This window comes from Aedes aegypti, chromosome 2 (assembly GCF_002204515.2).
Source record: "Aedes aegypti strain LVP_AGWG chromosome 2, AaegL5.0 Primary Assembly, whole genome shotgun sequence".
NCBI classification, from domain to species: Eukaryota; Metazoa; Arthropoda; class Insecta; order Diptera; family Culicidae; genus Aedes; species Aedes aegypti.
In genome coordinates, this window is record NC_035108.1 from 453152132 (window position 1) to 453176101 (window position 23970).

General features: G+C 41.7%; 1 protein-coding gene across 2 annotated transcripts; it reads right to left on the minus strand.

The window, feature by feature from the left end:
- Positions 1–4: 4 nt before the first annotated feature.
- On the minus strand, positions 5–8255 carry LOC5564921 (elongation factor 2). 2 transcript variants are annotated; one of them, XM_001649234.2, is made up of 5 exons: positions 8103–8255; positions 7013–7227; positions 2727–4561; positions 2228–2534; positions 5–936 (listed from the first exon to the last, which is right to left on the minus strand). In XM_001649234.2, exons 1-5 carry the CDS (start codon positions 8103–8105, stop codon positions 762–764), a joined length of 2535 nt encoding a protein of 844 aa, XP_001649284.1. In that variant the 5' UTR covers positions 8106–8255; the 3' UTR covers positions 5–761. The 2 variants fall into 2 exon arrangements, with proteins under 2 accessions (XP_001649284.1, XP_001649285.1); XM_001649235.2 differs by lacking the exon at positions 8103–8255 and adding an exon at positions 7612–7840.
- Between the last annotated feature and the right edge of the window lie 15715 nt (positions 8256–23970).

Sequence of the window (23970 nt, forward strand, 5' to 3'; positions counted from 1 at the left end):
TTCATACCATTTTTTTATGTAAAATAAACGTTATTTTGTAATGATTATCATTGTCCAATTATTTTATAGCAAAATAATAATAGATGAAAATAATAATAACCGGTTTCTTGTGTTTCTTCGATCATCCGAAAAACGGAAGTTGACAACAACAAAATGCAAGCCTTCCTTCCTCTACCGAATGAGTATGAATTAAGTTAAACTAAAGGTAGCAAAGTCTCGTCTAAACCACATAAGTTTGATCCACATCTACGCCAAAAACTAAGAATAAGTAAAACTACACGCGTTTCCTTTTCAGTTTTTTCTTTCAACATGATTTCTCATCTTCTGTATTCTCTTGTGTTTGTGTATATCACTGTTTCATTCTCATTATTGGGGTGGTAAATGATTCTTTTCCATTTCTTTAGTGTTTGCTTGCATTTTCTCAGTTTGGGGGGATTGGAGTTCTCGTTCATCCCTTGTGTTAAGCTTCTCTCATAGTGTTTTGTGTCACGACGGTTGTTGCGGATGCGATTTCTCTGGAGCTCGAGGACGATGACGCAGGATACGAAGCAAGCGAATGGGAATAGTGCGCTATCTGATGGAAAATTGGGTGCCTCTTCTCCGCTCAGACGTTTTGGCTGACGAATGTGTCAAGTATTGTGGATTTGTTGTAAACATTTATAAATTACGCTTTTCTTTAAATTAGTTTGATTGGAGCTGGATACGCTTCATTCTTCTAATGTGTTTTTAATCGTAAGAAGTATATTGTAATTAGAAAGTGTTTACAATTTGTCCAAGTACTGTGACAGATCTGGGAGACCTTCCTTCAGACCCTTACGCTTACGGATGTCCTGGACGACGGAGTACGGCTTGGTTCCAGGCTCAGCTGGGTCTCCTGGCAGGATCTGCCAGTGATCGAACACGCACTGCGGGAAGGCCTGTCCTCCGGTGTTGGATCTAAAGGGAGTGAGGGGTGGAAATTTTTACATTAATTGAGTCGTCAAGGCATTACGATGAACATAAAGGTACCGTAAACGGGGTGAATAAGCAAATTCGCAAAAACGACTCACGGTGAGAAATATTACTATGTTACTATTTTAAAACCGTCATGACATTTTTATGAAAAGAAGCCATATTGAGCATAAGAATTCACCGTACAACTCTTAGTCACCACTCCGCTACTAACCAGAATTGCACAATGTACCAACCTCTTGGTAAGAGATTCAACTTTAAACTTAATCCTGTAGTACGTCGACATTTATAATGTCGAACTATTCAAAGGTTGTTATTAGTAATGACGAAAAATAGAAAGGTATGCGAGTGTATGTTAAAGCTATATAAATCAGAAATAAGGGTTTATGCCGACTCTTGTAGTGACGAACCATACATAGTTTGTTTGAAAAATACATAAAAAAATAACGTTGCCACTATGAAAATATGTTATAATGAGCATGGAACGAGCTCATCAATTGGTAATCCATTCTCGACTGAACTCGCACTCGCACAACGCGAACCGGACAGGATTGGTCTTGATACCGTCACTCGCCCCACAGGAGCATACAACAGTAACAAAGTCTCAAACACTACTCGGCTAAAGTTCTACCCATCCAAATATGTCGGAAAGTGTTTCTGTTGGTCCCATTTTACCGTAACGTTGAATGCCAATGTCTTGCAAGTCAGGTATTGTAAATTCTATGAGAAGAAAAAACAATGTTTTCGAACAATATTTTACTCTGGCAAACCTTGTACTGCCAACCGCCATCGAAGGGCATGTTGGCTAATGAGACAAGATTTGCTCTAACCCTGACCTCTGTTTCATTAGACGTTTATAAGAAAATGTAAGCGTGTAGTACGTCGACATTCTTAATCACGAATAATTGGAAGGCTATTTTAAGAAATGACGTAAAAAAAAAATCACGCGTTGGTAATTCATTCTCGACCAGACACGAATATGTTTTCGCACTCGCACAACGCGAACCGGACACGATTGATCTCGGTTAAACTTCTACCCATTCAAATATGTAGGGAAGTGTCTCTATTCACCCCATTTTACGGTAACATTGAATGCTAATGTCTTGTAAGTCAGGTATTGTAAATTCTACGAGAAGAAAAAACAATGTTTTCGAACAATATTTTACTCTGGCAAACCTTGTACTGCCAACCGCCACCGAAGGGCATGTTAGCTCATGAGACAAAATTTGCTCTAACCCTGAAACATATAAATAGACCAAAAAATATTCATAATTACCTCAGATCAGCAGTGAAGCCGAACGACTCGTTGACGGGCAGGTAGGCCTTGACGACGAACATCGGGGTTCCGGCGACCTGGGCTTCCTCGAAGACGTGTCCACGACGACGATTGAGCACACCGTAGATACCTCCAACGGCGACCTCGGGGCACTGGATTTCACACAGGTAGACGGGTTCCATGATGCGTGGCGCGGCGGTAATGTACGAAGCGTACAGGACACGACGGGCAGTTGGGATGATCTGGCCACCACCACGATGGATAGCGTCAGCATGCAGGGTCACATCATAGATGTTGAAACGGACAGCTGTCGGGGGAGCGAAATATTTGTGATTAATAACGAACTCTGGCGAAATCTGCAATATGCAAGCGGAAACTTGGTTTGGTCAGACCTGTTGAGCTTGAAATATGTTTTATCCATCAAATTTGTTTTCGTGGATCGAAGATAATCATCATTTTAAACATCTATCAGTTTTGTAAAACGACCTGGGAAACTTACCTCGCATGTTTTCTTCAGCCAGCACACCTTCCTTGGAGGCCCACTGGAAGCCAGCAACGACGGAGTCCTTGATTTCGTTCAGGTACTGCACACCCTTGGTGCAATCGACGACGATGTTCGGGCCAGTACCGTCCGGACCGAAGCACCAGATCTTACGGGCTTCAGTGACATCGTAGTCGTACTTCTCGGCCAGATAACGGGCACGGACCTTGAAGTCGTCACGCGAGTTGACGTCACCGTTGTCAATATCCTCAGCCAGACCATCAGGCATGGGAACGGCCTTCATGAACAGACGGTTGTGCTTGTTGGGTGACTTGGACAGACACATCTGGTCGGATTCGTCCGAAACGGTTTCACGGTAGGATACAACGGGGTCGGACTTCTTCAGTGGGATACAGGCGTGATCTTCCTCCAAATCCTTCAGACAGATTTCCAGATGCAGTTCACCAGCACCAGCAATGATGTGTTCACCGGATTCTTCAATGATACACTGCACCATAGGATCGGACTTGGCCAGACGCTTCAGACCTTCGACCAGCTTGGGCAGATCAGCAGGGTTCTTGGGTTCAACGGCCACACGCACGACAGGCGACACGGAGAACTTCATGACCTTCATGTTGTGAGCATCCTTGAAGGTGGAGATGGTACCAGTCTTGACCAGGAACTGATCAACACCGACCAGACCGCAAATGTTACCGCATGGAACATCTTCGATGGCTTCAACATAACGTCCCATCATCAGAATGGTACGCTGGATGGCCTTCTCGTACAGATCCTCCTTCTTTCCTGGAGTGTAGTTGGGGCCCATGATACGGCACTTCTGTCCAGTGGCGACCTTACCGGCAAACACACGACCGAAAGCGTAGAAACGACCCTTATCGGAGGTCGGTACCATCTTCGATACGTACATCATGAGTGGACCCTCAGGGTCGCAGTTCTTGACAGCAACAGCGGCTTCATCATCATGAGGACCTTCGTACAACATCTCCATACGGTACTTCTGGGCGACGACCGGGGATGGCAGATGGATGGCAATCATCTGAAGTAGAGCTTCTCCAGCTGGCAACCAGGAACGCATAACAACCTTCAACAGGTTCTTGCCGTCCTTGTCCTTGTCTTCGTGCTTCAGGGTGACCTTAATCTTCTCAAGCAGTTTTGGGATCTCATCGGTCTTGTAGTTCATGATGGCATCGAACACCTTGTAGATGGGGTCCAACACGTACATGACGAAGGAACGCTTGTTGTCGTCATCCTTGGTCTTGGCCCACTTCTTGGTCTTGGGGTTGAAGAAGTTCTCTCCCCACAGACGGTTCATGAGCTTGACGACATCGATCTTGAACATAGCGGCGTACATCTCAGCGAACTGCTTGAGAGTGAAGGCCCATCCGTGCAGACCGGAACCGAAACCGACGGAACCCTTGGATGGATCGACACGGACTTCTCCCATTGGGCCGCCATCGTCGTTGTAGGTGGCAATGATGACGTTGACGTTTTCAACGATACGCTGGAAGGTCTGGTACAGATCTTCAGCATCCAGCTGCAGCTCCAGCAGAGCACGGTCCATCTTGTTCATGAACAGCACCGGCTTGATACGTTCGGCAATGGCCTGACGCAGCACGGTTTCGGTCTGTACGCACACACCGGAAACGCAATCGACGACGACCAAGGCACCGTCAGTGACACGCAGCGCGGCAGTTACTTCCGAGGAGAAATCAACGTGCCCGGGCGAATCGATCAGATTGATCAAGAAGCCCTTGCAGTCCTTGTCGCGCTGGTCAGGGTTGGTGATGAACACCAGATCCTGGTCTTCCAACTCGAAGTACATCGAGATGGCGCTGGGGAGAGGGGAAAGATCATCATCAATAAAATGGAAAAGCGCTTGCATGGAATAATTTGAAATTAAGAAGTTTTATTAAACTAACATCGGATTCTTGTAAGGTCTTATATTGGAACTGAATACTTTTAAATGCTATATTTCATCGATATTGTATTTTGTACACTGAAAAATGCTATTGTTTGCAAGCTTTTCAGCATTTATACATTCCGTACGGAGTGAAAACTTTCAGGATAATTTCAAAGCCGTTATAGTCACAAGGTTGATCGCGGCTAAATGTCTCAAAAATAGTAACTTTAGAGACCATATGTCATAAAAAAATACCTGAAGACTTCTTCAGGAGTCGATGAAGGTCGCTTGGATCTTTCTAAAGAATTTTTCCATTAATTCCGTTGACGATAATTTCAAGAATTTAAACAGTTTTTTTAAGGATAATTTTTGAAAATATTTCACAGATTCCTCCAAGTACCTATTTATTTGCCAAGAGATTTTTTTTTTCGGAAATTTCATAAAAAAGTCCCAACTTTTCCTATGATTTTTTTTTTTTGGATTTCCTCCAAAAGTGTCGATATTGTAACCAGGAGTTTCTCTGAAGATACCTGTAGTAGTTTCTCCCGAAAATCTTTGATAAATTTTGTTTTGATAAATGAAGTTCTTAAAGAATTTAACAAGAAATATTTCTCCAAGGATGAGCCAAGGGAATAATCAACGCAATTCCGTTAAAAGAACAGGGAGCTATTTGTAAAGAAAATCCTAAAGAAATCGCTGATGAAACTTTTTTTTTACATCGTAATGAACTCCTTCAAGCATGTTGGCAAACAATCTTGGTCTTTTGAGGATTGTCTAATTCAATTGCAAAGATAATTATATATAAACAAACAAAAAAAAAACTCTGAACATTGAACTCTCGATAGCTGGATGATTTACTGCAGAATTTTCTAACATGGTTATCAGCTAATATCAACGCATCTTCGTGATTTTCTGTAGAATATGCTGAAGATTTACTGGAAAACATTTGAGGGATATTATATTATTTGTTTCGCTTGGGTTAAAGTTGTAAATACATTTTTGAAAGACCACAAGGATGTCACTTGAAAAATAACTTGACAAATGTTTGGAAGAACTGCAGATGTAATTCTTAAATGAAATGCTGGATAAATTCCTAGAGAAATTTGCGAAGATGCTCCATTACCATTACCTTGCCAAGTTATTGAAGATTTTTTGGAAAAGTCATGGAATAATTCCTGGAAATGGTGGACTTCTTTGAAGGAATTCATCGAATAATGACAGAAAGAATAACATAAAAAATCTTTTAACGAATTTCTTTGAAAACACAAATAACCGTTGTGAATTTTCTTGTGCAAATTTCTTAAGGAATCTTCGGAATAACAGCTAGAGTAACAACTAAAAAAATTTTCCAGAGTAATATTTGTGAGAATTACTAGAGATACCCAGCTTCTTTTAAGCAAGCTCAAGGATTTCCTGGATAAATTCTTTTTTTTCGAAGAATGCCTTAAAAACAACTGGATTTTGCGGACTAGAATTTTAAGGTGAAGCATGTCGGAATCCAAACGTGGCTGGCACAAGGGAACGTACTCTCGCTTGAACTATTCTCAATAACAATATATTAGCATTATTTGCTATAACGTTTGAACTTGTTTATTTGATTAAGCATCTGTATCAAAATAGCGTCGAAAAAGAATTGAAACTTTAAGTAATGTTGAGTAACTTTACGCGGAGCACCGTGATTTTCTTTTAATGATGTTTGACCAACCATGCTGTTTAAGGCTCAAGAATCCATCATTCTATCAGTAGCAATCATCAAAAATTCAAAACCAGTTTTTTCGTTCAAATTCAAATGATGTCTCATGAAAATCTATCATTGCGTTACATATAGCAAGTGGAATGCAGTGATAGATTTTCTTGGACATTACTTCGATTTTGAGCAAAAAAAAACTGGTTTTGAAAATTTGTATAACGATGATGGGTATTTTACTCTTAACAACAAGCTCCACACTTGTTTACCAATGGCTTTAAGTGCGAAATCATACGTTAGACGAGAATTGTACGGTCTTCACAGGAGCTTATGAAATCCGCAGGTTCAAAAATTTTGTCAATCAGGGTGAAGTTGGCTGGGTTGTTTTGTCGATCATGTTGCAAAAACTTACATGACTCACGCTACTCTGGGGAAAAAAAAATAAACATCACTAGATGGACAACGTTTGAAATTTCCATACAAATCAAAACTTTTTCGTAAATAACCGCGAGAGGTGTATTCTCAAAAACAACTATATTCTGCAGTGCCTGGGAGGTAATTTTGTTTTGTACAGCGTCACCATGATTTTTATCATATTTTATTCTGAAAAATGACTCTTAGTTGATCCATAACAGTGAAGGGACTGTAATAAGTAAAATAATATTGTCAACAACCGAAACCGAAATAGGTACTTACGTCGACTTGATGGTAATGCACCGTTCCTGCTCGTCCTTGCGGGTGTCGGTGAAACGGGTTTCGCCGGCCTTGGCCCCGGCAATGATACCGGCCTTCGAGACCAACGAATCCGTGAGCGTGGACTTGCCGTGGTCGACGTGGGCAATGACGGACATGTTACGGATGTTCCGCTTCCTGTCCATCATGGAGCGGATTTCGTCAACGGTAAAGTTAACCTAGGTTATGGGGGGAAAAGCGAGAAGAGAAAGAAAAATAATCAATAACCATGCGCCTGGGAAAATGCAGCTCATTGCAAGCTGCTGCAGGGAGAAAAATCAATTTTTCCTCCATTCACGTCGTCTGCATTCTCGATGCGTAACGGTGCACTTTTTTGCTGTCTTTGTTTCCAATATACTGGGAAGGGAAACACATTACACGTCATTCGGTGAGGTATTCCTGTCCATGTCCCTCCATTTCCATGACCCCTTCTCTCCCCTGCAGAATAATTTCACAATCAGCTGAAACTCGCCCTACGACGTCATAACCACTACCCAACAGGACAATTTTGTTGAACATAACGTGTCCCTTTTGAATGCACTTATCAAAACTACAAATCCTACCATTTTGATGCGCTCAGTCGATCCGATTTCACTTGCCAAAACCCAATTTAAAACTTTCCAACTTTTACTGCGCCCGTGTCGCAAAAAGCAGCAACAGAAAAACGTGTTTTTCTCTTCTTAGCACTTGTGAACTGTTCTCTTCTCGGTCGATTCAATGTATGAATGTAAAAAATTTCACTACACGACGACCACAACAGAACCGCTGCTGTTTGAACCACAAAGAGAGCGCTCCATCTGTTCCATGATCTGTGGCCGGAAAAAGAAAGAGACCGGCAGAGACGTTCACCTTCTTCTCTCTCCCTCACTCTCACGCCGAACGATCATCCGACATTTTGATTTGGCAACGAGGAATTCCACCACGATGAGAACTACGATTTCACCGAAATCCATTTTTCACACCAAGTACACCGAATCACAGCAAAACTTCACCATTCCCGTGCAGGGCGCACCGTTCGCCATCGAATGCATCGTGAAAAAGTCACGAAACTCACCATTTTCGATGTTTTCTGCTAGGATTTCTGCACGACACCAAAAATCGACTTACACGCCGTTTGCGTGCACAGAAGCGAAAGAGACCGACGTTGCCAAAATTGCACAGATGTTGGCTCTGACGAGCGGAGCGTGGCGCAAACTAGGTTCAGCAACGTGAACACTGGGACCCGTATGAAACTTGGCGTCTCGTCGAGTTCCCTGTGGGTGTTGTTAAAAACGGTTGAATTTGTTTCGTATAAACATTTGAAAATGACTTAATTCCATTTCTATGAACAAAGAAAGTAGCTGATGTTTTAAGGGCTTGTTCGCAAATTTCATAACGCCGAAAATGGCCATTTTTGACACCCACCCCCTCGTAACACTTCTTGTATGAATATTTTGGAAATTTTGTATGAGCTGTAACATTTTGTGGATACCCAACCATTCCCTAGAAGCCGTCGATTAATTATGTAATGGGTATTGGGGGATGGAGATTTTCGAGGTTCCATACAATTTATTTTTAATCTTCATACATAAAATCTTACCATAAGGGGAGAGGGGTTGAAGAACATGGAGTGAAATTATCGGTCACGGTTATAATCATAAGCCTATCGCTCAAGCCGATTTTCCGGAGGAAAGAGACGTGCGAAAATATCAACCCAGTCCACATGTGTGTTCAACGTGTAGATTTTTATCAGTCTGCATTATGTGTGAGACAATTCATCAGCGTTCATTTAATAATATGTTGAAATGAAGTATCAGTACACATTTCCTTTATCAATTACAACCATTAAGTTTATTCATTTTCATTTTCATTTTCATTTTGCAGCGTTTGGTGGGGCAATGAGAGCGCAAGTCAGTCCAAAGCCGGGGGAAGGGAGAGGTAATGGCCGTAATAGTCTATGCGGACCACTTGAACACCATCGGAAATGATAGGAAGGGTTGGGGTAGGGTATAGGAAATTGGAGAAGACTTGACACAGTAATGCGATTAATGCTGCAAAATGTAAATGTGCTGAGAGCAATTTAATTTGAGTTTTGGAGTTTGGTTTGATTTATTAAAATTCGAAACCATTGTACAAGTAAGAAAGAATTAGCTGATCGCTCTATAGAAAATTATAACAATATGAGAGTGATGCTAAGAACTGCTGATGGCACGATGCGACGCTTTAGAAGCTTTTGCTAATGATTGAACATTACTAAAAAGAACGCAATTCAATCGATGTACAAGTAAGACAACTTTACAAACTTTATCTGTTTTTATCATGTACAGATATAAAATTATAATTCAATTCACTGATTGGCGGTGCTGATTTATATAAAAGTATTTGATATTATTAAAATGAAATGTGCTACTTACTCATGATGTTTATACTTCCCTGACCAGAATTATTCTGTTTTGAGCACCCTTTTCGAAGCTATTCTATCCAGTTATCCATTGACTGCTTACAATTCTGAAATTATTCTTATTGTGCATGCTCATGCATTATATTAGTAATGATCATAATCATGCAACAGATAAGAAGGTGAGAAAGAGAGAATATAGGAACAGTGATTAGTAATGAGTAATTATGTAGTTTTGTTAGAATAATAAACAATTAAACAGCAGTAATGAATAGCTTAAAAAATGACATTACAGCATAGCTGAGCCTTTCGGATCATAAGACCGATGTATAAAAATAATTTGTTTCGAAATTGTCCGCGTGGTCTTCTAGTGCTCCTATTAGATAAGAATCAATCATAGACATTAGACCTATTCATGTTTTCAAAAATGTCTGGAAACTCCCTAGTCAACCAATACTTTGATTTTTCATTGCGAAATGAACTTCTGGCCAAAATTTCACTCAATTTGGAGTAAATTTGGGTGTGCTTCAAATCAATTACGTGTTTTAGGCTATTTTCAAGCTTTAAAAATTAGTTATGAATTTTTAAAGCTTGAAAATAGCCTAAAACACGTAATTGATTTGAAGCACACCCAAATTTACTCCAAATTGAGTGAAATTTTGGCCAGAAGTTCATTTCGCAATGAAAAATCAAAGTATTGGTTGACTAGGGAGTTCAATCAAAACATCAAAATTTATCGGAAATACATCTACATAGTAGTTTATCCAATTCTACGAACTTTTGCCGAACACGATTTCAAGATTGGAGCAAGTTTTAACATAGTTTGGTTGAGGTTTATATCTCAAGGTTCTTGAAAATCTCTTTTTTCGGGAAGTGTTTTCACTGAAAAGCATGCCTGCATGAAAATTTCAGATTTTAAATTTCCAAACATGATTAATATACATATCCTAAAGACAATCCCGTTCAAAGTTACCATTTAACTTACGAAAATAAATTGTAAGAAATAAGTAATCATGAAGCACACTTCTAAATCCACTGTGGGTGAGCCAAGAGAACCTCCGTGATCTTCAAAGAATACAAAAAATGAACACGTTAGCACTGCCTTTTCTTAGTCGATGACGATGATTGTTTTCAAATCGTTCTAAATGATCAGTGAAATGCGATCAAAATAATCATCACTCTGAAAGAAAAAGCAATGCTAACTTGTTCAATTCATTCGTTTTCGGTACATGTGTCATGCATGATTTAACTTTCATCAGGTTGTGATGCAGTGTTCGATCTTTGGGCATTTATTGTAATTTATTGCCTTAAGCAACATGTAAGCTGTTGATGGTCAATGAATTCATAAATGTGTTATGTTTGATTCCCGTTGACTAGGGCATGAAAAAGAAATGTTAATGAGTGTTTTATATACCATGTATATTGAGAAAACTGTAATTTTTGGATACTGTGAAGAACAAATTTGGATCAAACAATGTTAAAACTCAATTTAATCGTATTAGCGTATTCAACAAACTTCAACAGAATAGAATTAGCTTTCAAATGGTGGTAATAGCAAGTGGTTTTGATTTTCCACATGCTAGTTATGATTCTTGAAATAAGCCCAAAAAGACATTTTCAACTTGAAGCATACTGAAATCTTTATCAAATGAGCTGAAAATTTGACCAGACATTATTCTTGGCATGAGAATTCCGAATATTGCTTGACCGGTAGATTTCCAGACATTTTTCAAAATATGAACAGGTCTAATAGACATACATACCGAATGCTCGTCATGACCCTATGACCAACATTTGTATATGTATAGCCTTAGCTGATGTGGCTTTTCTAATAGGTAGTTCTTTCACTCATTGATTGTCTTCAAAACCTTGTCAAGTATAGAAGATTGATTTTATTTCGTTTATTACTACAGTATTAGGTATTATTTTATGTTTTTATCACTATGGATATTATCAAGGCCAGAATTCCCAGTGAGTGAAGAATGTTATAGTACTAGAACACCATAGAAGATCGCTAAACATTACCTAATCATGGAACGGCTTTTTGCTCTATTATTTTAGGTAGATGCTATTGATCTCCCTTTGCTCCTATCCGCAACCCGGTGCACGCGCCCTGTTGGTTTTCGAAAACCTCGTAGAAGATTACAAACCGTGAATGGCATTCCCAATTACTACCCCACATTGCACATTCAAGGGTCTGATTGTGCTCCTAACCCACCCTCAGTCTGTAATCTTCTCGCCAGTTTGAAATTATATTTTCCCGAAGTGAAAGTAATTTTGATGAGTGATAGCGTAGTGCAGCCCAACTGCATAGTACAGTAGTTTAACCAGAATCTTTAGGTCAGAAGATAAAATCTAAATTTTGTAATAAAGAGGTTGCCATTGCTTTGAAATTCACCCAACATCTAATCAAAACTACTAACAACAGCGATCAATTATCAAAATTCATCGCTCCCTGGAAAATATAATTCCAAGCCCAGGGAACTTTATCAATTACAACCATTAAGTTTATGAAGTATTATTATTATTTATCTTTATTAGGGAGATTTTCAGCCCTTGGCTGGTTCATCTCTGAATTTATGAAGTAAATTCATCAATAAAATTATGAATTTGAACCGAATATCTAATATGATTGAAATTTACTTAGCTTAATCAATGCTAAAACGAATAGTGAGATCATTTTCAATGTTTCATTTCTATGTTTGTAACAATTGAACTGTTTGTTTTTTCAACACATTTCATTTTCGCTACAATATTTATATCCAACTAATGCACCATGGAATGGCATAATTTAGGCACGCACCTTTATTTTTTGGACAGATACATGGTATATATACCATGGTATAAGTCGTGGAGAAAATTATCCCAAATCTATCTTGAATGAAGACAAATATCGGTATGGAACCTTTTTCAAGATAATAGACCATTTCCGTCAAAAAATTGTATTTGCTCATGAGCTTTCTTTCAATTTACTGGACAAACTTCCCTGAGGAACCCATACGTTTTGAAGCTCCTAACTATTGAAAAACAATGAAAAACTGGAGACGACAGTTCACCCCACGGTCCTTTACATTTTGTTTCTCTCAGATTTTTATCAGGCCCCTTTTTCCGCTATGATTTTATCTCCACGTTGTGGTGAATTTTGGTCAGCTAATCTTATGCGGTTTCCACAATAATTTTGGTCCAAAGGATTTCTCATGTTTTTTACGTCGTTCTTGTAGTTTTTTGTTGATTGTTTTACTCCAGGTTGGGCTGCCTGAGAAATCAGCCTCAGCACTCACGAGTCGGAAACGGACGAGAAGATTTGAACAGTGAGTTCCTCCCGTGATGAGAAATACGTGAGTGGTGTTTTTGTGGTTTTTCGGTAGAACGACGGTAGCACCAGTTTTCCCTTCAGTACCGCTTGGAACATTTTTCAGCCGCACTCGATAGGTGGTCAGAATCGTTCCGATATTAGCTAACAACATAAAACCCGCCCTGAGGTTGGGTTTCTGCCGAGCAAACTAAACTTGACGCACTCAATTAGGGTTGTCATGTCTATTACGGCTTAACCAGCCGACGGTGTTTTGAAAATACCTGAAGGTCGTAGACACAAAAGTCAATTTGGACAAATTGAGATGTAAGATTGTGAAAAATAATAGAATCGTTCTGGTGGGCTTGACGGACATTCCTCTTTGATGTGGCGCTTAAGCTGTCCGTTTTTTCGAGCTAGACCACGTGTAGAGAACAAGCGGAGCGTAACTGAATTTAGCGTGCTACAATGGATATCCGGGAATAAAAATGATATGCTTTCACGCAGTAAAATCTTCGTTGCCAGTTTGCCGCCGGCCACAAAACCACAAGAGAACAGGTACCTATCGAGGATCATCCGGCGCACGACAGCAGCTAAAGGCAATGAGATGAATGGGTTATTTGGAATGGGGTTCATTCACAAATTTCATAACGCCAAAAATGGCTATTTTTGATACCCACCCACCCCTTCGTAACGCGTTTTGTATGAAAATTTTACAAATTTTGTAAGGGCTGTAACACTTTAAGGACACCCACCCACCCCCTCCAGCGTTATGAAATTTATGAACAGGCCCAATGGGATTTCCAAGTTGAAGAAGATCAAAATATTACAGCTACAACGACGGTCATTTTTCGTGGAGTTCTTGTGATTTCGGTGGCTGTTTGAGGGCATAGAAGCAGCACGCTAAACTAGATTCACGCATCGCATGTGTTCGATCAACACAAAATAAGGCAACGAATGCAAAAATGTCTGAATAAGTGAAAAATCTGTGCAATTCGCACTCATCTTATACGTATACGTGTTGGCCATTGGCTATATGCAGATCAGATGAGCTGTCAGATTCGTGGAATGTTCGTTGCCACCGCACCAAGAATGAATCAAAAATTAATAAATTATAATTTTATCGACATCTAGTCTATCAATTGTGAAAATAAGTTTGTGCTTTTAGTAGTTCATCTTCTACATAATATTCTGGATGATATATTACACAATAGTGACCATCAAATGAGATCTCATGGATTTGTACCATCAGCAAAAGTCGTTCTCTGGTCAGAGAAGCTTGATAGCTACAGAGAAGGTAAGCCGTTTTTCAGATCAAATTTTAAAGCATACGGTATCAAATTCTTTACTTTCTTTTCATACAAACCTAGGAAACCTTATTCATCATTCCATGAGGCGATGCTGAGAAGGAAAGATTTCCATTTGCAATTGTATTCAATGGCTAACGACTACAACAGTGGCGCAACCAAGGGGGGGTTTTGGGGGTCAAACCCCCCCCCAGAGCCGAAAAAATATAAGGCTTATCTTGTATATTTCTGTAGTTCATTAACATTCTACAATTATGGATCAGTAATTTAGGCTCGTAATACACTCTGAGTTTCAGTGGTTTTAACAGTAACATTTTTATTCTATGTTTTCTTTAAATTCTTAGACCCCTGAAGAGGTTTTTTTTTTTCTATCTTTATTAACGAGATTTTTAGCCCTGGGCTAGTTCATCTCGGGACCAACGGCTTTACTTCCCTTCCGAAGGAAGTCGCCACTATAACTTTTTGTCATAAGTGACTATCTCGGGGATGTGATTCGATCCCAGGTCCTCGGCGTGAGAGGCGTGTATTCTAACCACTACACCAGGTCCGTCCCGCCCCCTGAAGAGGTTAATAAAACAAAAATATTTGCAAACTTGAACTATAATATAGTACTGAACAAAATATAGTACAAGTTGGTCGTTTTATCAAAACAAAATGGTCGAGTTTGGAGGATTGGATCTCGGCTTCTAGTACTTGGATTGACTTAAAATTTACATCCTAATTTGGAAATACATAGGTTAGCCGGAAAATCGCAGCTTTAAAAAATCAATCTTTTTAGTAATAATAAATCTAACAAATTTAACAAAAACACAAAAATAAAACTGTTCATTCCACTATTTTGCGAAATTGATCAATAATTCAAACTTGCTTTTAGAACTATATTATTTAGTAAAAAATTTGTATTCAAATAAAATCAAAGTGAAAGTTAAGACATTTTTCACACGATGAGAAACATACGATGACAAAAAAGTTTGTGTTTGAAATATCATGAATTTTCTGCTGAGTGAAATTATGTGAAGTGAGTGAAAGCTTGTTTATGAATTTCAGTGCAAATTACAAAAAGCCCACTAGAAGCCAAGACCCAGGTCTCCAAGTTTGATCTTTTAATATGAAAAGCGACCCGTGGGCAATTTATTCTGTTCAGTGCTGTCAGGCTATAATATTGTTTTGCCTTTTCTGAAAACTTAACTGAAGCATTTGTGTCAGAAGTTGGTCATCCATTCTCAAATATATTGAGAAAAAGGTCCCATCCGCAGCATAAATAATCTTTCAATTTGCTTATTACATTGCAAACTTTCCCGACCTTCAGAGCATATGAATTTCCGGAGAAACGTTTCTTCAGTTTTAAAAAATTACGCAGATAATGTTTTCTTCTTTTGCATATCGAATACTGTAACATGGGACGACAACGAATGCTATGGTAAATATTCAACGAACACAGATAAGTAAATGCTGATTGAGCATTATCACGCGTTATGTATTATAATCTTGTTTAATGAGTTTAACCGAGTATGCATATTCAAAACAAAATGTACTAAAACTCTACACTGAAATAAGCTTGATGGTGAAAATTACTACAATGGGGGTTAGTATTGACAGAGTCGCACCAACGATTTTCAACCGAAGTGATTTCATGATCAACATAAAAACAAGTATTGTATTTTTTACCACTATGGCAGGGGGTTTTCAAGGTTGTTGCCTCTACTAACGAATCTACTATTGAGTAGTTAAATTTACTAGAAAATTGTTATTTTCAAATTTATTGTATTAACAGGTACATCGAAACGACATAGTATCAAAAACGTCATATGTCGGAAACTATACGTGTTGCGTAGTTGGTCCTCACCCTTTGGTCGATAGCTCTCGGTGACCAACTTCAACACGATGTATCGCCTGGAGGAATGGTGCGGGTGATGGGCGACTGAGTTGACGGCCTGGTGGCTCAGTATCGTGGAATAGGACGGATTGGATACCAATCCCAGTGTCCTGAAGATCCTGGTAATCCGGTGATTTCTGGGGTTGGTATATCTTCTCACTTGGAACACAAAACACACGCGGTTGGAGGGAAACACAAACTTTAATCACACAATTTATTCCTTAACACTAACACACATTATCTTAAAACTAACATATTAAAAATCGCGGTACATCGACCGACCCGTTTGACGCTCAATCCAGACTAATCCTAACAAATAAATATTGGTCATCGACAAACCTAAGGGTCACTCACAATCTGCCTAAGAACAGGAGATCTGAGCAACATCTCTGTACTCTCCTGCACTCTGCTGCTCTAGGTAGCTCTACGTCGCACATCTCGGACATCGGGTGACCCATACGCATGCGAACAGCTGCTATCGTTGCTGGGATGAAATGTGGGTCAAACTAGGCGACCATCGTCCGCACGCCGGACGGTAAGTGTATTGAGCCGGCTATTCCAATTATCGGTGGGTTTGTTTTGGTCATCTCTATCGTCGCAATTTGTTGAACAGCAAATAATCTGTTGTTATTCTGGGTAGAGCTATCGTACATTCTCACCCACCCAGAAATTTGCTGAATTTCTGAAAGAAAATAAGAAAACCTCTTCTACGGGATGGGAGTTGGAAAGGATTTGGAGCTAGTTTCGTGACGAATTTGCATCAGATTCATCGAGTTCATCAACATTTGGCATTGGCAAAATACATATCTTCTCTACTGGACGTTTCAGTTCACCTGTGGCTGTTTTTAAGGTCACGACTCTCACAACATTGTCGTCACCAGGGTGTACAGCAACTATTCTGCCCATCTTCCATCTGATGGGAGGAACTTTGTCATCTTTGATCACAACAAGTCTACCCTTTTCTACGACTATCGCAGGCTTCCAGCGTTTTGTTCTCGCCTGCAGGAGATTGAGGTATTCTCGGCGCCAACGACTCCAAAATAGCTGTAACTTCTGTTGAATCAACTGGAACCGATTTAATCGATTTGATGGGAAATCTTCTACTTCAATATCTGGCAGAGCCTGTAATGATGAGCCAATTAGGAAATGCGATGGAGTTAATGGTTCCAAGTCGTCTGGATCATAGGACATTGGAGTCATAGGGCGGGAATTCAGACAAGCTTCGACCTGCACAAGAAGTGTAGAGAAATCCTCCGCTGAAACTACTGACTCTCCAATCACCTTCAATAAATGATTCTTGGACGATCGTACTGCTGCCTCCCAGAGTCCTCCGAAGTGTGGTGCACTGGGAGGATTGAAATGCCATTGAATAGCGTTCTGTCCAAGTTCAGATGTGATTCTTTCATGGTGTTCCCGATTTTTGAGCAAGCTGAGAAGTTCAGTTAATTTGTTTTTAGCGCCGACGAAATTGGTGCCATTATCGGAATACATATCGGACGGCTTTCCACGGCGGGCCACAAATCGTCGTAGGAATAGTAGGAAACACTCAGTCGAAAGGTCGGTGACAAGCTCCAAGTGTACCGCCTTGGTACAGAAACAAACAAAAACCGCTACATAAGCCTTCACGGCGGTGCGCCTCGGAGCCAGTCGGATGTAGACAGGTCCAAAGTAATCTACTCCTGTTTTAGTGAATGGTCGGGAAATGGTTACTCGTGAGGACGGTAGTTCACCCATAAACTGCTGGATTGTCGTTGGTTTTGCTCGATAGCACTTCATGCATTGATGTACTATTTGCCTAGCAACATTTCTGCCACCAAGAGGCCAGAACTGTAGTCGGACTACTCCCAATAGTAGTTGTGGGCCAGCATGTAGAAGCGTCTCGTGGAAATGCTTCATAATCATTTTGGTTAAACGATGACGAGCGGGTATTACCGCAGGATGTTTGGTGCCTTCAAGTTCGGACGAATTCTTCAATCTTCCGCCCACTCTGATAAGCCCTTCTTCATCGATGTACGGGTTGAACCATCTCAATGGTGACTTGCTCGAAACTGCTTGTCCATCCATTAACGCTTTTCTCTCCTGGGTGAAAGCTTCTCGTTGAACGTTCCGAATTATTACGTGCTGAGATGTCCTTAACTCTGCTGTAGTCAGAAAAACGCCTTCAAAACGATTTTCCTTCGGATTTTGAAGATATTTCATGAGTCGCAGCCAGTATGCTGTTCTTCGGATAAGCTCCGTAAATGATCCAAATTTACTGAGGTAAAACTCGTTGAATTCGGTAACGGGTGACATCGTACAGGCAATCGTCGTACGACGCCTCTCTTCCTCTCCTACTATGCGATCTTCTGTGGTTCCGTTGGGCCACGCTTCTTGTCCCTGCTTCAGCCAATGTGGGCCTCCCCACCAGAGTTCATTATGGACAATATCCTCTGCAGATATTCCCCGAGATACAAGGTCCGCTGGATTGTCTACTCCAGCTACGTGTCTCCAATTCCATCCATTTGTTATTGCTTGGATCTTTGCCACTCTATTGGCCACAAATGTAGTCCAAGTATTGGGAGGTGCGGCTATCCATCGTATTACACAAGTTGAATCGGTCCAAAAGTGCGTTTCAACTGACAATCTCGTAGAATTCCGGACCTTTTCAAATAGTTGTGACACCAGAAGGGCACCGCAAAGCTCAAGTCGTGGGATTGACTGATTTTGGAGAGGGGCTACCTTGGATCTGGACGACAATAGTCTTACCAAGACTGTTCCTTCCAAATCCTGACTTCTCACGTAGATGCAGCCACCATAAGCCCTTTCTGATGCATCCGAGAAGCAGTGTAACTCCACCGAAACAGCATTGGGAATGATAACACAACGATTGACGCGGACTTCATTCAAAAGTGGAAGTTTCTCGTGGAATTTCCGCCAAGCCTCACCCACCATTTGAGGTACCGGGCTATCCCACTCCAATCGGTTGCCGTTTTCGTCTTGCAGCGTCCAGAGTTGCTGCATGAAAATCTTGGCAGACACAGTTGTGGCTCCAATTAATCCAAGGGGATCGAACAATGTAGCGATGAGTGATAAAATACGACGTTTAGTGAATGGAACATCCTGTTCTGGTGGAGGAATGTCAAACTGAAATCGGAGGGTGTCGGTCATGGGCATCCAAGTCAGCCCTAAGGTTTTGACGGCTTGATCGGGATCCAAGTTGACTCCGGTATTGTCCCGAATCGCTAGGTTTTCAGCGGGTAATCCATGCAAAACTGCTGGAATGTTACAGGACCACTTTCTTAACATAAAGCCACCACGTTCCATCATTGCCGAAAGTTGGTTTCTTAGACAAATGGCAGTATCAACGTCGTCCGTGCCGGTGATAACGTCATCCATATAGACGTCTTCACGAATTGCTCTTGACGCAAGAGGAAAATTGAGCTCTTCGTCAGTTGCCAACTGTTGAAGAGTCCGGGTTGCCAGAAAGGGTGCGGGCTTGGTTCCGTAAGTCACGGTATTCAACTCAAACACCGTAACTTCCTCGTTCGGTGAAAAACGATATAGTATTGACTGCAGGTGTCGGTCCTCTGGTGTAGTTAGGATCTGTCGAAACATTTTCTCCACGTCTGATACAAGGAGAATCTGTTTTGTCCGACTTCGGAGAATGATGGATCGCAAATCTTCCTGCCCAACTGGTCCTACCAGTAGTGCATCGTTGAGGGATACTCCAGTTGATGTTCTGCAGGAAGCGTCGAAGACTACTCTGACCTTAGTGGTGGTACTAGCTTCCTTAACCACCGGGTGATGGGGTAGAAAACACCGTTTCACGGTTTCCTCTTCATTGCTTCCGACCTTCCGCATGTGTCCCAATGTTAGGTATTCGTTCATAAATGCAACGTACTGTTCCCGTAGTTTATCGTCCCTTGCCAATCTTCTCTCGGTCCCGAGAAGACGTCGATAGGCGATATTCCGTGATTCACCCAGATTTTGGATAATATCTTCATTTTTGGGTAATGGAACAGTGTACCGACCATCTGAACCTCGCTGAACTCCACGTTGGAATATATCTTCACACAATTTCTCTTCCGGGGAATAGGAATTTGAGAATTCCACTTCTTCGCATGACCAGAACCTTTCCATCAACCTTTCCAGTTCCGTGGTTGCTGAGAAATTACAGTTGATTTGTTGGGATACCTTCGAAGTTGAGCAGCCACCGCAGACTACCCAACCGAATACCGATTCCGTGAGGGTTGGTAGGTGATTCCCGATTGGAATTCTTCTTCCTGTCTCGAAAAACTCAAAGAAAGCCTCGATGCCAAGAACAATGTCGACTTCCTTGGATTGGAAAAAGGCTGGGTCCGCCAATTGGATTCCGTCTGGTATTTTCCACCCTTCCGAATTGATTGAGGTTGTGGGTAGATTGGTAGTTACCTTGGGTAATACCAGAAAAGCCATTTCTCGCGAGAAATCCGAAACTCGCGACCGTAGAACCATTTGCACCGAATGTTTCACCTTGGTGGTTCCCTGCCCTATGCCGAGAACCGAAACGTCGACCTTATTCCTGGAGACTTTCATCCGTTGGGTTAATCGTTCCGCCACAAAGTTTCTCTCCGACCCGGAGTCCAATAGGGCTCGAGCATTGAACCTGACGCCAATGTCATCCTCGACAATGACTACCGCTGTTGCTAGCAAAACCGTTGATGAAACCTGTTGAGCAACATTGCATGCCGAAACGTCCGTGGCCGCCATATTGGCCACATGGGTAGAATTGGGACCCATAGAGCCATGGGAATCTTGGGAGGTTGAAGGGTGATTGCCTCCAGCAACCGATACTACCGTTGTAGCATTGTCCTTCTCCGCTCTGAAGCATAACAGAGTGTGGTGACGCTTTCTGCAAATCCGACAAGAGAACTTGGATTGACAATCTCTTGCCTGATGTCCAAAGCGAAAGCAATTTCGGCAAAGTCCATTTGATTTCAGCAGTGAATCTCTGTCCGCCACGGGTAATTGTTGGAATGCGGAACATTGGTATAGAAGGTGGCTATCCTTGCAAGCCACACATCTTCCTGGGATTGATTGGACCGAATTATAGCTGGTTTTCACTGCTGGCGGTTTGGGTTTTGACGAGGGTGGTTGTTGGTGAAACTTTGGGTCCGCCGGCCTTGGCGGAAGGGATTCCAGAACTTGAATTCGCTTTCGAAGGAATTCGGTAATATCCTCCAGAGTATCCTGGTCCTTGGAAGCTGCACATTCTTCCCAAGCACGACGGGTGTATGGATCTAGTCGCATTGTAAGGAGATTTACCAGCAAAAGGTTTTTATAATCCGCTGGTTCCACAATTTGATCGAGCGTTTGGACGATTCGATCGAAACCTTCCACTAAAGTTCGTAATTCGGCCACGGATTCCTTGGTTAGGGTCGGAAGCTTGAATAAGGATTGAACCTGCTTCTTCTTCAGCAATTTATTGTTGTTATACCGCTTGCACAGAGTGTCCCAAGCGATTTGGTAATTGGCCTTCGTGATCTTCAACGAGTCGATTACACTTTTGGGCTCGCCTTGAAGACAACCCTTTAAATAATGGAACTTCTCCACCTCTGGCAAGTCGGTTCTCCAATGAATCAAAGAGGTGAACAAGTCCCGGAAGCTCAACCAGTCATCGATTTCACCACAAAACGTTTGCAGTTTGATTTGCGGTAACCGAACATGGTCGAGAACACCCAACATTGAAGGTTCACGGACTGACTGCTCCAAATCCGTTGGTTCATGGAGTGATTTGGCCTTGTCCTTAAGAAAGGACTTCCCATCATAATACTGTTCGCTGATATTCATTCGTAATTTCTGGTAATACTTCTCCTCATCTTCAAAATCCTCATGAGATTTCAGTTCAACTAATGTCTCACTGAATTTCTCCCACAAATCATCAATTTTCTCCAATCGAACTTCGACTTGAGAAGCGGTAGTATGCTCGTCGAACCTCTGGATAAAAACCGCGATGTCTTCAAAGGAAGCCGTAACTTCCTCCAGCTGAGTCCTCAACTGCCTCAGGGTGGATCCCTTTCTGGTAATGGGTGGCATGATGTGATGTCGATTGGCGGTAGGGAAAAACAGAGATGTAGTATGCCGCGTGTAGTTTTGCTTCGGCGGACATATACTGTCCTATTTCACTGACCTGACAGAACAGGTGGCTGTTCTAAAAAATGTTCCAAAATTCAGCGAATTGTCTCGAAAGCACAATGACGTCACATCAAACTATCATCAGCGGCGGCTCAGTTTCAGATTTTGCGAGAGAAGAGGAGAAGTTGGGGTGTAATATCCACAAAACCTTGGCTTCGGCTTGGCATATACTGCGGCAACCTACCTGGAGGTACCAACAGCGGTACTAATTCCAAAACACGAAATGCCAATCAGCGATGGGTTCCAATCATTGATCGTCACAAACTTGGGCTCCAAACGTGGGTAGTGTACAGTAGCAATTGAAGAGGAAATTGAAGTGTGTAATATCCGTAGGTCTTGCTTCGGTAGGACATATACCGTAAAACTAACCTGGAGGACTAACAACTCCACCAACCGTGTCCAAAAGAGGAGGATGAAATTTGGGAATATTCCAGCAGACTTGCTCTAACGAGCAGTTCTCTTGCAGGGATTGCGCAGTAATAAATGAAGAGGATACAGGAATTCAAATTACCACAGTGTATTTCTGCACGCCTTGCTTCGGCGGTACATATACAATAAAGTGCACTCACCTACGAGGGAGTATTTCGACGCTCCCTCTTCTACTGCTATCCGCCGCAATCGTTCGTCGTTCCGTTTCGTCCTCAGAACATCAAGCGGATGAAATAAATGCTCGATGATAACCTTCCAGTTCCTCGGATGAATGATCAACACCAGCGGATTGCCGGTTTCCTCAGCGCATGCAAATGAGATGTGTCGAAATGATGGCGTTAGTGTCATGCAAGGTTGCTTCGGCCAGACATATACCGAACTTATTTATAGTTACCTGACAAAGCAGTGATTCCGGCCAGTTCGGTATTCCTGGGCAATCCTGGTATCGAGCGATGTAATCCGGGTGTAATCGTTGCATGCACTAATTCTCCAATCGTCTCAATATGGTGCGCCTTTACTGTGGCTTGGGTATTGGATCCTATCGTGATGGCGAATATTGGCGAGAATTCTTCATCGAATGGTTCGGAATGGCACGTCTCCAACAAAGCAATTGGTTACAATGTCGAAGTCCAATAGAGCAATTGTGTTCCCTTCTCGATGGCGCCCTTGCACGGTTTCAATGGCGACGATATGGCTTCAGTGGCTTCAACAAGGCGATAATCCTACTTCCAACCGGACTGGGCAAGCAAATCCGGTTCGAAGGACCAAATGTTGCGTAGTTGGTCCTCACCCTTTGGTCGATAGCTCTCGGTGACCAACTTCAACACGATGTATCGCCTGGAGGAATGGTGCGGGTGATGGGCGACTGAGTTGACGGCCTGGTGGCTCAGTATCGTGGAATAGGACGGATTGGATATCAATCCCAGTGTCCTGAAGATCCTGGTAATCCGGTGATTTCTGGGGTTGGTATATCTTCTCACTTGGAACACAAAACACACGCGGTTGGAGGGAAACACAAACTTTAATCACACAATTTATTCCTTAACACTAACACACATTATCTTAAAACTAACATATTAAAAATCGCGGTACATCGACCGACCCGTTTGACGCTCAATCCAGACTAATCCTAACAAATAAATATTGGTCATCGACAAACCTAAGGGTCACTCACAATCTGCCTAAGAACAGGAGATCTGAGCAACATCTCTGTACTCTCCTGCACTCTGCTGCTCTAGGTAGCTCTACGTCGCACATCTCGGACATCGGGTGACCCATACGCATGCGAACAGCTGCTATCGTTGCTGGGATGAAATGTGGGTCAAACTAGGCGACCATCGTCCGCACGCCGGACGGTAAGTGTATTGAGCCGGCTATTCCAATTATCGGTGGGTTTGTTTTGGTCATCTCTATCGTCGCAATTTGTTGAACAGCAAATAATCTGTTGTTATTCTGGGTAGAGCTATCGTACAATACGCATATTTGATT